The sequence below is a fragment of the Prosopis cineraria genome, unplaced genomic scaffold, assembly GCF_029017545.1.
Source record: "Prosopis cineraria cultivar Desert tree isolate PC_DT_omini unplaced genomic scaffold, ASM2901754v1 PC699, whole genome shotgun sequence".
Taxonomy (NCBI): Eukaryota; Viridiplantae; Streptophyta; class Magnoliopsida; order Fabales; family Fabaceae; genus Prosopis; species Prosopis cineraria.
The window spans coordinates 29,391-43,667 of record NW_026556024.1 but is presented as its reverse complement, the minus strand read 5'-3'; the positions used below and the strand labels follow the sequence as shown (position 1 = coordinate 43,667).

Here is a 14,277-nt window from a genome sequence, read left to right as displayed (position 1 = left end):
TTTTTACGTAGAGATGGGGGGAGCATATTTTAAAATGAGACGAGCGCTATAGAAAGTGTGCATTTCACTCACTCATTGATGCGCGTGGGGCACCATTTCTCCCCGTGCTCAAATATCATTCTCTCTCCTATACTATTCATATTTCGAGCATGACGCTCAATTTTCTTACTGACTCCCCAGTTTTATTTAGGAAATTTTTTTTATAAAATTTATTTAATTTTATTTATAAATTATAATATTATTTTTTTAAATAATATTTAAAAAATTTAAAAAAAATTATTTTAATTAAGAAAAATAACATAACATTATTCTTAAATTTATTATATAACAAAATATTTAAAATTTTATATATTTTTATTTTTTATATTTTTTATTGATATTAATAACTTTGATAAAAATGACTATAAAAAAATTGGCAGAGCATTTTTTTTTATTTTTTTAAATATTAGTTTTATCTAACACAAATTTAAAAAACAAAAAAAGAAAAAAAGAAAAAAAATCTCTTTCTTTCTCTCTCCCCTCCTGCACTGTATGTTACTGTGTAATGACGAGACAAAGCTTTCAAACGCTTCATAAAGTTCAAAAACTACGCGTCCCTTCCTTCTCACAACGATCAGCAAAAAAAACCTAAAACTTTCTCTCTCTGCTTCTTTCTCTTTCTCTCTTCCTCCGAGTTTTCCCGGAATATCCTTTCCTCCTTTTATTTTCCGGGAATTCCGATTCTGCTTGCTTTGCTTCCTTTTACAGATTAAATCACACTTGTCTCTCTGTACGTTTTCCATGTATGGAAGACAAAGACAAAGCAGTATCATCCCGCCCTGCAATATCTCCGACTGAGTTCACCACCGACTCTTCCAGCTGGGCACTCGGTCCCGATGACTCTGACGGCGTCTATTTCTTCTCAGGAGACCGAGACGCCAGCAGTATACTCAGCGAGTTCGGGTGGAATCTCGAACCGGAGGAAGACGCACCGGATCGGTGTCGATGGTACGTCTGATGTGGCGGGAGGAGAAGGAGGGGGCGGAGGAGGAGGATTGTGGTTTCCAGATCACTCTGCTCCGGGTGGCTCGACGGAACAAGCTGAGAAAGCGAACACGGTGGCAGCCGATGCGTCCACGTCGAATAATCAATCGGTGTCTTCGAGCTCTAGCGAGGATCCGCCCGAGAAGTCCACCGTATCAGATGAAAAACCGCCGGAGATACCGTGAGTGGGTTGTTTGTTCTCCCTCTCGTTTGATAAAATTCGTAATTAGGTCGAAATTCAGGGGTAGACATAAACGCTGTCGTGTTAAAATAAACGAAATATTGCAATCAAATCAGAATCGTATCAAGCTGCGCCTTGTTTGTTTGTGCTCATTTAACTCTCTGTTCCTTGGGGGAGAGTGCAATCCACTGTCCGTACAATCTAGAACCTGGCCACACAGGAATACAATATGGAGTATTCTCTGCCAGTTTTTTCTTCTTCTTCTATTAACTTTTTTTTTTTTGGGGCGGGGGGATGAGTTAGAGTAAACCGAAAGAAAGTTGAGCCACTTTAGGACAACAAGATTGGGGTCCGAAGAGGAAGACCCTGTCGTCTTCTCGGGTCATTGAAATTTTGGCCCGCAAGCACCGCCGTTATTGCGGCGGGAATGGCGTGGTCGAACCCAACCAAAAAATATGCCGTTTAAGAAGTTTTCTTACTGTACGTAGTAGGCATTGTTTGCACAAAAGAAGGAATGATGGGAGAGAAATATACACGATGCATTTTCTATTAGTAGTAATGACTGGCGGTTTAAAGACATCAATTCTGTGTTGAGTATTTAAATTTATTTTTCAATTAATATCTAAAAAAGTTATTTTTATTTATTTTAAGATGATGTTGTGGTGCTTAAAAATAGAGTTTCTTTTCTTTTCTTTTTTTTTTCAGTAAAGGGCCTAAAATAGAGTTGGCCTTAGTTGATCCCCAGTTTATTTGATGACCTTTTTCGGCGTGTAATTTGAATGAAGATAGCTCGGTACGTATATGTAGCAATTGTCTAGCGACTTGTGTTAAAGATGGGTATTTTCTAGTTGAAAAGTTTTTAATTTTATTTTGGAATTGATGTTTAAATGTGAGGACAATGTAGTGTGCTCTTAAAATAGAGTTTATCTCAGTTGATGCCCAAAATAATTTTTCTAGCGTGCGTGCGTGTGTATAGTACTAACAAAAGTGTCTGCTTGTGATTTGTATTTGCCTATCAATTTCATCATCTTAGCTTCAAGAATGCTTGTGTGTGGTTCTGGTTAAAAGGCGAGCTGTTGCTTCTTTATATTTGTGTTTCTGTAGCGAGATTACTGTGATGTGTATATATTTTATGTTGGCTGTGGTTTAAAATCATCAGTAATATCATAAGAGGTAAAACAATTGTATTGCACCTGTCATTTTTGGCTCTAAATGATACAAGACTGATAATTGCGTTGGGTAGCTTTATGTAGGTTTCTTTTATGCACAGCACAGTTTCGTTTTCGCTTTGGTGCATACAAATTGACTTCTATGATAATTTAAGATTGTGGTGGGATAATTTAAAATTCGCCCGTGCGAAGAAAGCTGATTTTCCCCCCATATCACGTCATCGAAGTGGTTGACCATTACATACAAATATACATAGATATTATATATGCCTAGACAGGACTTATTTAAGGATATTTATCACTTTTACCGACGTATATAATGTATAATTAATGATAAGGAATGTTGATAACTTTTATAGTATCCCATTCGCTGCATGGATTATCTTCAATTTCTTTATAGTATATATTCATATATAGCGAAATACGGTATATAGCTATTGAAGAAGCTCCAATTCAATGTCTTCTTTACTATATAGTCATCGTTTATGATCTCATATATATTATATATATGCTTGAATTTTCAGTACTGTGTTTTTTTATTTTGACAAATAAATGTAGGTGACATTTTGTAGGAGTAAAAGTAAAAAGAAGGGGCAAAAGCGAATACGGCAGCCGCGGTTTGCATTTATGACTAAGAGTGAGGTTGATCATCTTGAGGATGGCTACAGATGGCGCAAGTATGGCCAAAAGGCCGTAAAAAATAGTCCATTTCCTAGGTGGGGTATCTACATTTTCTTTATAAGTAAAATTTTTAATTAACCAAAACTTAATCTGGGCTATCATTACTCGACCTTTCTGTTCTAAATCTTCCTTTGATCGATATGTCAAATAATTTAAAATCTTATATGTCTTTGGAAAGCATAATGAGGAGGAAATAATCACGGTAGAGTTGAATGATGATAACATTGGCATCTAGACTTGCGCAATGGTTGCATCATTCACCCATCCTAATATTTGCCAAACAATAATACGATGCTTAATTTGTTCTTTATATTTAATTATTTTTTATGTTTGAATATGAAACTTCTTGTCGACTACTCATATTCTCAACTACGGACACAGATTCCATATCTATTCCATTGTACGGATTAGTCTCTGCAATTGCCTGCACAGTAGCTCACTATACTTTAACTGGAATAATTTGCCCAATAATTACTTAAACATGATCTCAAATGGTCTCACTTATACTCCGGAAAACTTTTCTAAATGAGATCAAATTAATCAGGATTGTAGTTTCAAAAAACTTTGTAGAAATAACATACGACTAGCATTTAGCATTTGTAATTGCATGTGTCAATCTGATCCTCTTCTCAGATATGTTAATTTAGAGGTACTGATATCATGTATTGCACAGAATGATGAATGACCTGAATTATTTATATTTTATATTGATTGTCAATGACACAATATTTGCATATAATGGAATTCTTGCTAACCAGTTGATGAACTGGTTGAAATTGAACCTATATGGTTATGTGGTTAATTTTGGCACATGCAGGAGCTACTATCGTTGCACAAACAGCAAATGCATGGTGAAGAAAAGGGTGGAGCGATCTTCGGACGATCCCACCATTGTGATAACAACGTACGAAGGCCAACACTGTCATCACACAGTTGGGTTCCCTAGAGCAGGAGTATCAATCATGAGCCATCATGAAGCTGCCGCGGCCTTTGCCGCAGCCGGCCAGTTGGCTCCTACAATGTCACAGTTCTATCATCCGATCCAATTACCAAGAGAAAATGCTAGTACTCTTTCTTCTCGGTCTCAAGCTCCTCTTCCTCCTCATCACCAGCAGCAGCAGCAGGCGCAGGATCATGAACCAGCTGGAGTATCGTCCAGCACTTTAATGTGTCCAGATGATGCAGCCTCGCAGCACCCTCCCATTGATCAAGGACTTCTCGGAGACATTGTGCCGCCAGGAATGCGTAATGGATGAGGAGGGAGAGACATGACGCATGGTATATATATACGCACAACTTCGCATCTTTAATCTATCATCTTTTAATTTTATATAAATATTTATATATTTCTTGTGCGTAATAAAAAAAAGGGGAATCTCCCTCTATGGGGAATAGGGTACTTGTTTTTATGGGTTTTTAAGGAAACTCATAATTGTTGCCATTAATTAACTAGAAGAAATATTTACATAAGAAAAAGATTATATGAAATATTTCCAACCAAAACATGATCATTTTATATATATATGGTTTTTGTTTTTTAAATAATAAATTACCAAACGCATAATTCTTGCAAACAAGTATACCCTATTATAGCTCGATCTGACATCAGTAAATTATTATTTTTAATTAGAATTCTTTGTATATGATATAACATCATTAGAAAATGCAAAACAGCAACGCGATATAACATCATTATGAAATATGAAATTAATAATGGCTACCTGTCATTTTCCCTTCTAGTTGGATAAATGTTTAATTTGGTGGACAAAATGTAGCAAATTTAATTAAATTCAGTTCTATATATTATTTTTATTTAAGTTCTTAATCCCTTCAAAAATCTTGAAACTTAGTTTTGTATTCATTAATGAAATTTTTGTTCTAATTCAGAGAGATTATTAAAATGATACTATGCATACGCTTGAAGAGTAAAATAGCCAAAGTGATGTCTTAATTAATTAATGTAATATTTAATCAGTTAATGACTGCTAGGGTACAGAATTTAGTGTGTTCTTCATGTTCTTTTTGCTGCTGTGTGGCAAGGGGAATCTGTAATCTGTTATAATACTCTGCTGTTTTGAATTATATAAGATAACTTTAAAGATATTTTTTATCTTAAAATATAAGATAACTTAAAAAAATTATTAATGATATCTTGTTAATATTATTTTTTAAAGTGAAGAGGGAATTAAAATAATATTGTAGTGTACGAACTATAGCTTTGTTTTGAAGAGAATTTGTGAAATGTTATTATTAAGTTTTATTGATATTTATAATTTTATTAATTTTAAATTGTTTTATCATCTGAGAAGAAGGACTATTTGAGAGCTGCCTTTGGAAATTAAATTACTATCTGATGCTACTACCTAAGAATAAGATGCTGATGATAACAGCCTAAAAAATAACAATGTAGGCGTTTGCTGTGGTTCAATCAGTAACTTGCGCACTGAGTTGCGTGTGGTCTGAGTGCTGCTTTTATGATTTTTTTTTTGTTTTTAAAATATTGTGTTGGCAATGACGAGGACAGTTGTCAATTTCTAGATCCTCTAGTGTCTATTTTTTGTCTAGATGGAATCTCGACTAACATGCTAATCAAATGTTAAATGGGTATATTAAATTAAATTTAAAATTAAAAAGTAGTGGTGTAAATTGATTGGTTGGTGGTAAGTCTCTAGCTGATTCATAATTGCAGTCATTTATAGAAGTTGCTTTTTTTTTTTTTTAACTTTTACTGGTAAAAAGTTCCATGGGATGAAAAAACAGACACAGGACGCGGAATATTGTTTATCATGCTATGCAATGAATATTACTGTTGATGATTATTATTTTGTTTAGATAATTTAATTATTGAAACAAATGAAACTTTATGCGTTAACTGTATCAGGAAATGAAATTTGTTAGTTATTAGTAGTATAACAACAGCATATTTGGCAGTCTGCTGTTCAGATTTTGTACTTTCTCCGTTTTTATTTGTAGGAGAAAAAATTTGTATCATACAATTTAAAAGAATGAGTTAACTGTATTAATTATATTTAAAAATAAAATAATTTGACTATAATACTTTTTGTTAATTGTATTAATTAATTTTTTATTAATTATTTTTTATGATTATGAATGATAAAATTATGAGAAATAATTTAAAAGTTTGCAATAAATATTTACTAAAAAATATGATTTTATTTAATGATAAAATTATGGCAATTTAAAAAGTTTGCAATAGATATTTATTAAAAAATATGATTTTATTTATAAAAAAATTAAGTTAAAAGTAATAGTTTTTTTTAACAAATAAAAACGGGGGAAGTAATTTGAATTTTTTTATTTTTTGGCAAACCTTAGAAGTCAATTTTAAGATTAAAAAAAAAAGGAGAATCACATTTAACCCAAAAAATTGAATTTAAATTTTTATCTGTTGTATTTTGACTAACATTAATTATGCATAAAATAAAAGTAAAAAATTAGATTTCACACCTAAAAACTCATGGAAGAAGTAAATAATTGTATCTTATGCAGATTCATTGGATATTTACCTAAAACAATTTGCAGAATTGCAGAATTTTAACATGGTTAAGAAGCTTTTGATTGATTGACTTGAGGAAGTGGTCATGCATCATGATTGCCGACATGCATTTGTCTCTGTGGCTAAGAACTTCTCTAATAGTCGTCTTACTAAAGATTGTGTCAGTGACTCAGTAGACCTACCCTTATCTTGATAACTACCCACTTCCTCATCGTTGCTGTCTTGTCATCCCCCTTGAAAGTTGAAACATCCTTTCTTATAAGGTAACGTTCCACCAGAGACCCCACCCACACTATTTTTTTATTATTATTATTTTGGGTGACTATTTTAAATCTGTTACTGTTCGTCATCTTCTTCTACACCCTTACAAATTAGCAAGAGATCAGTTCCTATATGTAATTGTTTGCTCACGTAAAAGAAAGCTTAATTCTTTGAAGGAAACTTCATGATACCGAGACTTGCTTGACCTTTTATTTACCATTGCTTTTCTCTAAAGTCCATAGGAAGAAAGGATTCATTGAATGGAGTTTCTTCCTTCTGTTTCTTTCTTTCTTTGTTTATATATGCTGCGTGTGTAGAAAGGTATGTTTAGCTTTACAGAGCGATAGCTTTAAGTTTTAAACTGTTTAACTTTTTGGGAGCAGTGGAGAAAATCCCTCGCTCCACGGGTACGAAAAATTTAACGCAGCAGCATGCATCCCACTTATCCTTTTGGGGCAAATCGAGAAACTTTGCGGGTCTTTAGCCACCTTTAGAATCTCATTTTGACCTTTATTATAGGCTCCATGTGTGAGACTCATATATAGGAGGATGACATGCTGCGGTAGAAGAACGAGAGGGCTAATTCTCTTATTTGAAGGAAACTGTTAAGCATTAAAAAATACAGAGAGAAGAAAAAAGTGGGGAGGAGGGGAATGAGTAAGTAGGCCCCCTCACTCTCTCTTCTCTCTCATACTTTTATTGCGATGGGATCCTCTCTGATGGAACCAGAAATCAATTTATCTTCTTACATTATATTATTCATTCAGTTCATGACCGATGAATCAATTTGATGTACAACGACTCTTGAATGCTGAAGTCAATCAATTTATGTACAGTCGTTTAATTTGTTTGAGATTTATTCATGCAAGCTAACTGCAGTTTTAGAATGTTCATCTTAATGTACCAGCACCATCCTGAAGAGTATGGGACTGGGAGCTAGCTAGCTTCTGAAAGAAAAGAGAAGAAAAAAGAACTATAAGTTTTACATATAGTTCTGGTATCTGATCATGTATTGGCTGGCAGATAGATATTATATATGGCTTTGATGAACTTGATCGTGAGTTGAATGCGAGCAGTAAATACAAAGAGTGAGTTCCACCCAAAAAAGTAAATAAAAAGTTGGGGATTTGATGGATGTACTAGCTGGTAGCTACCTCTTATGCTTGATAAAGAGACATATTTCGTTAGGTATGTGTTTATTGTATTATATATATATATATATATATATATTTATATCATTCATGGACCAAATTCATGAATGAATTTCCCATTTCAGAAGCTTCAACGCATCCATTAAAACAAAGTTCTGAACCCTGTCAGTGTAATTATCTTATGGAATACTATACCTAAATGACTGGTGGCTTAGCTATGTAGAGCAAGGATGGTGATAGGTCTATCGTCTGTTATATGCTCATCTCGATTCTCGCCAGTAATGGTGGATGGTCCAGCACCATTAATGCCTTCGCCCAACATCATGTGATGAACCTGATCACACTGTTCATACACGCATGTTACTTTGATGGCTCCCTGTCATAGCACTGTTCTCTCTATTTCTTGACTGATCTGACTCTCTCTCTCACACTGTGTTAACACTGTTTGATGGGTCAATTATATCATTGTCATTTCAGATCAAGCAAGAGTTGAAGATGGCCAAAGCTAGTACAGGAAGAGAAGGGGGAGAGAGAGAGAAAACTGGGAATAGAGAGAGAACCAATTTGGGTGGATTTGCCTTACATTCCCTGAACAAGTAGGCCACAGGGGGCACCCATTTTTTCAGCAGCTAGCTTTTTCTCTATCGACGAGCATCAGATTCCTTACTATTATTCATGCATGGAAGTCCCATATACAGTACCAGCAGGCTCTACCTATAATACCTATATAGCTACCAGGTAACTTCACTCATTCCGGTTCAGCCAAAGCTTAATTTATAGATATATATATATATATATAATCATAACGAATATATAATCTTCATATTATTCAATTTTAGTGAACATATGGTTCATACATATACAATATGTATATTTATTTAACGATTGGGCCTGTATATATAGCTAACTGATGTAGAATTGTTGATTTTTCCCCCCTGGGTCTTGAGCTGGTTGTTATCTGCTTCAGTGTAATATATATATATATATGTATATATATATATATGTATATATATATATATATATGTATATATATATGTTCAAATCGCTGGATAATAATGGATACCCCTAAAGCAAATAGTTCGCTTTTTTTTTTTTTTAAAATAGAGACTGACTCCTCGTGTCATCGGCTATATCCTAACATGAAGGTGAGGTTTGATTAAAGATGTAAAATCATTAAAAGGATCATGAGATAAAAAATAGCTAACAGATAAGCACATTGGTTAACTTTCCTGTACGTAGTTTAGTGTTCACCCCTTATGCCACTGTTAGTTGAAATAAAACGCCTGGTGTTCTATAGTAGTATATCTTGGACCTGACAGAAGGACAACTTTTTTCCCTATTTTTGTATGTAAAGAAAAAATTCCTGTCAGTTCAGCTGTGCGTTGCTTTACTGTAACTTGATTTTTTTTTGGAAATAATTATTTGCTTGATATACCGATGTCTGCAGTACGTATATGAAGCACTAACTGCACCAAATTGGCTTTCCTCTGCTGCAGGGATGAGTAGAGGAGGATCTTTGTAGATGTGAACATATAAATTAGATTTGGTATTTAGATTCGATAATTTTTAAAAGTATATATTTAATTTAAACAATTTAAATTTATAATATAGGAATAGTGGGAAAATGAAGTAGATGGATTGAAACCTACCCCTATTTCCACAGATCCTTCTGATTGATGAGAAGAATTTTTAATTTGATATAATTAATTAAAGTAAATTGAAAGTACTAGTGAATATATATATATATATATTAGTGGAAAGTAGTGAATATATTTGTGTGAGTAGTGGGAATATAGGAGTGGCATGGGTACGTAACTGTGAGGTGGGGGTTGGAAGTTGAAGGAGAGAGGGCCAATGCATTGCAAAGCAAGAGCGCAATCAGTTGCGCGGAAATCGAAATTGCTTCAAAAGTCCTATCCCCGACATTGCTTGCTTTTCATTGGACAATGGAAAAAAACACACATTCCATTACACTAGGCTTTAAAATCATTATTAAAAAAAAAACTCCATGGATCCACCTGTTTAGGTTTTTTTTAATGAAAATATTAATTATTCTTTAAAAAAAAGGTTTATTTGATGATATTTGTTCAAACTTTTAAAAATAATAAGAACATGAAAAAAAATCAACTCAAATGGGTAATAAGAATATGTCCAAAACTTACGAGGACATAAAATTAAATCTTACTATTAATATGATGATTTTGTTTGTAAGTGATTTGTAAGTATGTGTAAGTATTGTTAGTCAATTCTTAAAATTTAACTCACCTAAGTTTTTGTTCATAAAAAAGATTAAGAATGTAAAAAAATAAAATAAAAAGGAAGGTGTTCTTCTAAAAATAATCTTATAAAATAAAAATATAGATATAGTAAATTATTTTTATATATAGAGATCCACGACAATGTCAAAATTTTAAAGTAGCCAAATATTATATTTTTTATCAAATCTGGATAAAATAAATTTTCTTATAAAATTTTGAAATTATTCAAGAATTACTTAGGATATGTTTGAGAGTATATGATAGGACAGAAAAAAAAATGGTTGTTAATGGACCCAAAATGGGTGGAGTAGAATGGAATAGAACATTTCATTGTTTGGAAGTTTTATTAGAAGAATAAATGGTTTTATTTAATAATTATTTAAGAATAATTATAAAATCAATAGATTTGAGTTAATGTTTTTACGTTTTATGGTGGAGGAAGTGAAGAGTGAGAGAGGGGTAAGAAGGATGGGCGTAATTTTGTAATAATCTTATCTGTATCATGTCATCCCATTGTCCTCTCCCCAAATTAAGAAGTTAAAAAAGAGTTTGTGATGACTTAGAAGACTTGGAATGCCACCTAAGCCATTCCACTCATTCTTTTAGAATTCTCTCAAACAATGGCATAACACTTCTAACATCCCATTCCGTTTAAAAAAAAAATCTCAAACACTATCTTAATTTTTTTTATCTTAAACAAACGCTTCCCATGTTTATAAGGTGTCTTGAGTATTTTTCATGTGTCTTAAAGAAAAATTATTATGTTGATTTATTTGTTAAACTTTTTTCAATTTTTCAATGATATCCTTATCAATAGAAGGAAAATGATGAATCACCTTTTTTATGTGCCAATGCTTTCTTACGTTAAATAGTAAACTAGAAGATTATTTCATTATTTTGTTTGACACTTCATAATTAGGACTTTTTTTTTTGTAAAATACTCCTTTGATCCTATTTATAGGGTAAAGAGAAAAGAAAAAAATTAATTTTATTTATAAGGCATTTGTCAATTTTTAATATTTCTCTTTACATTTTTGTCCTTATTAAATACTTTAAATAAAAATATTAGTAATGATATTTAAGAATATTTATTAAACGTGAATGTGAAAATTTGTTAAATTTTAAAATAAAATGAATAATGTTTAATATTTTCCTTGATTATTGCGAAACATATTGAAAGTAATTTATAATAGAATTAGAGAAAATATTTTAAAATACTAAAATAAGTTAAAAATTTTAAAGTATTTAATAAAAATATAAACTAAATGAGGAAAATATCATCAATTATCCGATACATGCTCTTCATGTATAACTGGGGAAGTTCGGATCACATGATGAAATATCTCATTCTCATGGGATTCATATGTCAAAACTGAAGCAGCCTGTTGGGTGCATTTTTTCTCTTATTGTTTTGAAAAGATTTGGCATCCCTAGGAAATTTATTTTTTTAATTCAGAATGTGTTACCATGTACTTTCTCCTTTTCTATTTGAAAGGTAGACGGAAATTTTATCACATCATTACATTTTAGTTAGAGCATATTTTTTTCTTTTATCCTACGTTTAAATGTTAGTAAGAGAACATACATTATTAATATATATATATATATATATATATATTTATAGGAGCAGAATTATAAATTTATTAAATTTTTAGATAGAGTTAAGGAAGTTTAAAACTTTCATTGATTTTAATACAATAGGAAAAATTAATCTTTTAATCATTCACCTTTTTACTCATTTATAATGTGATCCTTCAACTATGTCTTATTGTGATTTAGTTTTTTAACTATGACTCTTTACAACTTAGTTCCTTAACTTTTGATTCACTTATAATTCAGTTTTTATTTTTTCAATTTTTTTTAAAATTATCTTTATCAAATAAAAAGGATAAAAGAAATGTTCATATCTTACATTAAAATACCCTCTTCTTATTCTTTGACGTAGGATTTAAGCTAGCATGAAAAAAAAACTAACAAAAGTTAAAGGATTGAGTTATAGATAAGTGACAAGTTAAGTGATTGAATCATAGGCGAGCGAAAAGTTAAAAAATTGAATCATCACAAGTCATAATTAAAGGATTGAGTTATGAATGAGCTGAAAATTTAACTAAAAAAAATTAATTTTTTAAATAAAATATATTAAAAATAATTTATAAATAAAATTGAAAAAAAACACCGAGCATGAGCAAAGCATCTACACATCTAATTAATTAATTAAAAGATGAGTAATATACACTTAAAGGCGTTGCTTTATTACGCAACTACCATGTTCCCTTCCAGTCCAATCCTTTTCAGATCTCACAATCACAACCCCCAACTTGTCTTTTTCTGTCTTTAATTTCTTTCCTCTTTTTATTTTTTATTTTTTATTTTATTTTTTAATCACTGATACAGTACCACTCTTGCCTGCTACAGTACCTACCTTGCCACACTCGCCTGTGCATTCCCTCCTCTCTAAAACTGTAGTACAAGGGTAATATGGTCCAATTAATCGGAGCCGTACCTTTGATCTGATGGCCCACACCGTCCCATGCCCTCGAAACACCTAAATCAATTATTAATTATTATTAGAGTAAAATACAATAACTTCCTTTATTTTTTTTTAAGTTTGGTAAAATTATATAAACTTTATTTTTATCTTCAAAACCTACATTTTAACCTCTTTTTGAATATCGTTAAAAATATTCCATTTAAATTATAAAATATTTAATTATATTAATTAAAATCTGTTAAAAAAATTTATAATTATTAATCTGCCCTCATAATTTAATTTATTTTCTCTCCTTCTATTTAAAAAATATTATCGTTATATTTTCATTAACATTTTACGAAATATTAAAATTAATAATATAAATTATATTAATCTCTCATTATATTAAATTCCTAACTCTTTTTTCCTACATATTTTTTAAATTATTAAATTTTTATTGTCTGAAATATTATTTTGTCAACTTATATGTTTAAATTTTAAAAATTTATCTAAATAAATTTATATAAATGACTCTTAAACGTATAAACTATACAAATAAATTTATTTATATTAAATATTATTTTTGTCAAGTTATAAATTATAATTATCATTGGGTAACTTAAATAATTCTCGACCAACGTTTATGTTAAATAGGGGTAATTTAGTCCAAAATATATGATTTAGCAGTTAATTAACATTTAGACAGATGGAAATAGAATCTTTAAAATAGAGGGGAGGTATGTATTATGTAAATTTTGATTTTAAGAAAGGTTTATATAGGTTTTAAAAATAAGAGGGAAGTCTCTATAGTTAAGCAAGAGAAAATTAATCATTTAATATATATAGTTTTAACCTAATTATAACTCAATCATTAAATTTTTACTTGTTGTAATTTAATTTTTATAGTTTTAGCTCGTTGTAATTCAATTCCTCAACTTTAACTGTTGCAATTCAGTTCATATAATTTTAACCATTTAAATATTGATCCCTATATTTAAAAAAAAATTAATAAGAATAAAAATATTTTAAAATCTTAATATTTATGAAAATTAAAAGGAGTTAGTAATTTAAAATATTAGTCCTAAATTTTATCATAATTTTAGTATTTATAATTTTATTTTTTAATATACAAGGGCTAATATTTAAATAAGTAAAATTATAAAAATTGAGTTGTAAAAATTAAAGTTAAAGAATTGAGTTATAGTTGAGTCAAAATTATAAGAACTGAATTACAATGAGTTAAGAATTAAAGATTGACTTACAATTAAATCAAAACTTTAAGAACGAAATAATTAATTTCTTTTAAAAAAAATATATGGAATGTTGGTGTATTTTACTATTATTATTATTATCATCATTGTTGCAGCATTTCTTTTTTTTTTTTTGGGATGAAATTGTTGTTGCATTTCATTAATGTTAATGCTAACGTTGCAGCGTGAATCATGCATAACCAATCATTTGTCGCCATAAATAATTGTTTATTTAAGACATGGTTACCCACAACTAATGAGGTAGGGTTTGATGAAAGAAAACTAATCTTTTATAACTTGACAAATTAATGTTTGA

At 30.6% G+C, this 14,277-nt stretch overlaps 1 protein-coding gene across 4 annotated transcripts; it reads left to right on the top strand.

The window, feature by feature from the left end:
* Positions 1-602: 602 nt before the first annotated feature.
* On the top strand, positions 603-9,619 carry LOC129298069 (probable WRKY transcription factor 57). Of its 4 annotated transcripts, none has more exons than XR_008590299.1 (5): positions 603-1,204; positions 2,946-3,089; positions 3,872-4,332; positions 8,461-8,721; positions 9,480-9,619. XR_008590299.1 is itself a non-coding variant. In XM_054936467.1 (4 exons), exons 1-3 carry the CDS (start codon positions 876-878, stop codon positions 4,308-4,310), a joined length of 912 nt encoding a protein of 303 aa, XP_054792442.1. In that variant the 5' UTR covers positions 603-875; the 3' UTR covers positions 4,311-4,332; positions 8,461-8,915. The 4 variants fall into 4 exon arrangements, 2 of the variants coding, with proteins under 2 accessions (XP_054792442.1, XP_054792444.1); XR_008590300.1 differs by lacking the exon at positions 9,480-9,619 and adding an exon at positions 7,352-8,020 and having other exon boundaries at positions 8,461-8,915; XM_054936467.1 differs by lacking the exon at positions 9,480-9,619 and having other exon boundaries at positions 8,461-8,915.
* The last annotated feature ends 4,658 nt before the right edge of the window (positions 9,620-14,277 follow it).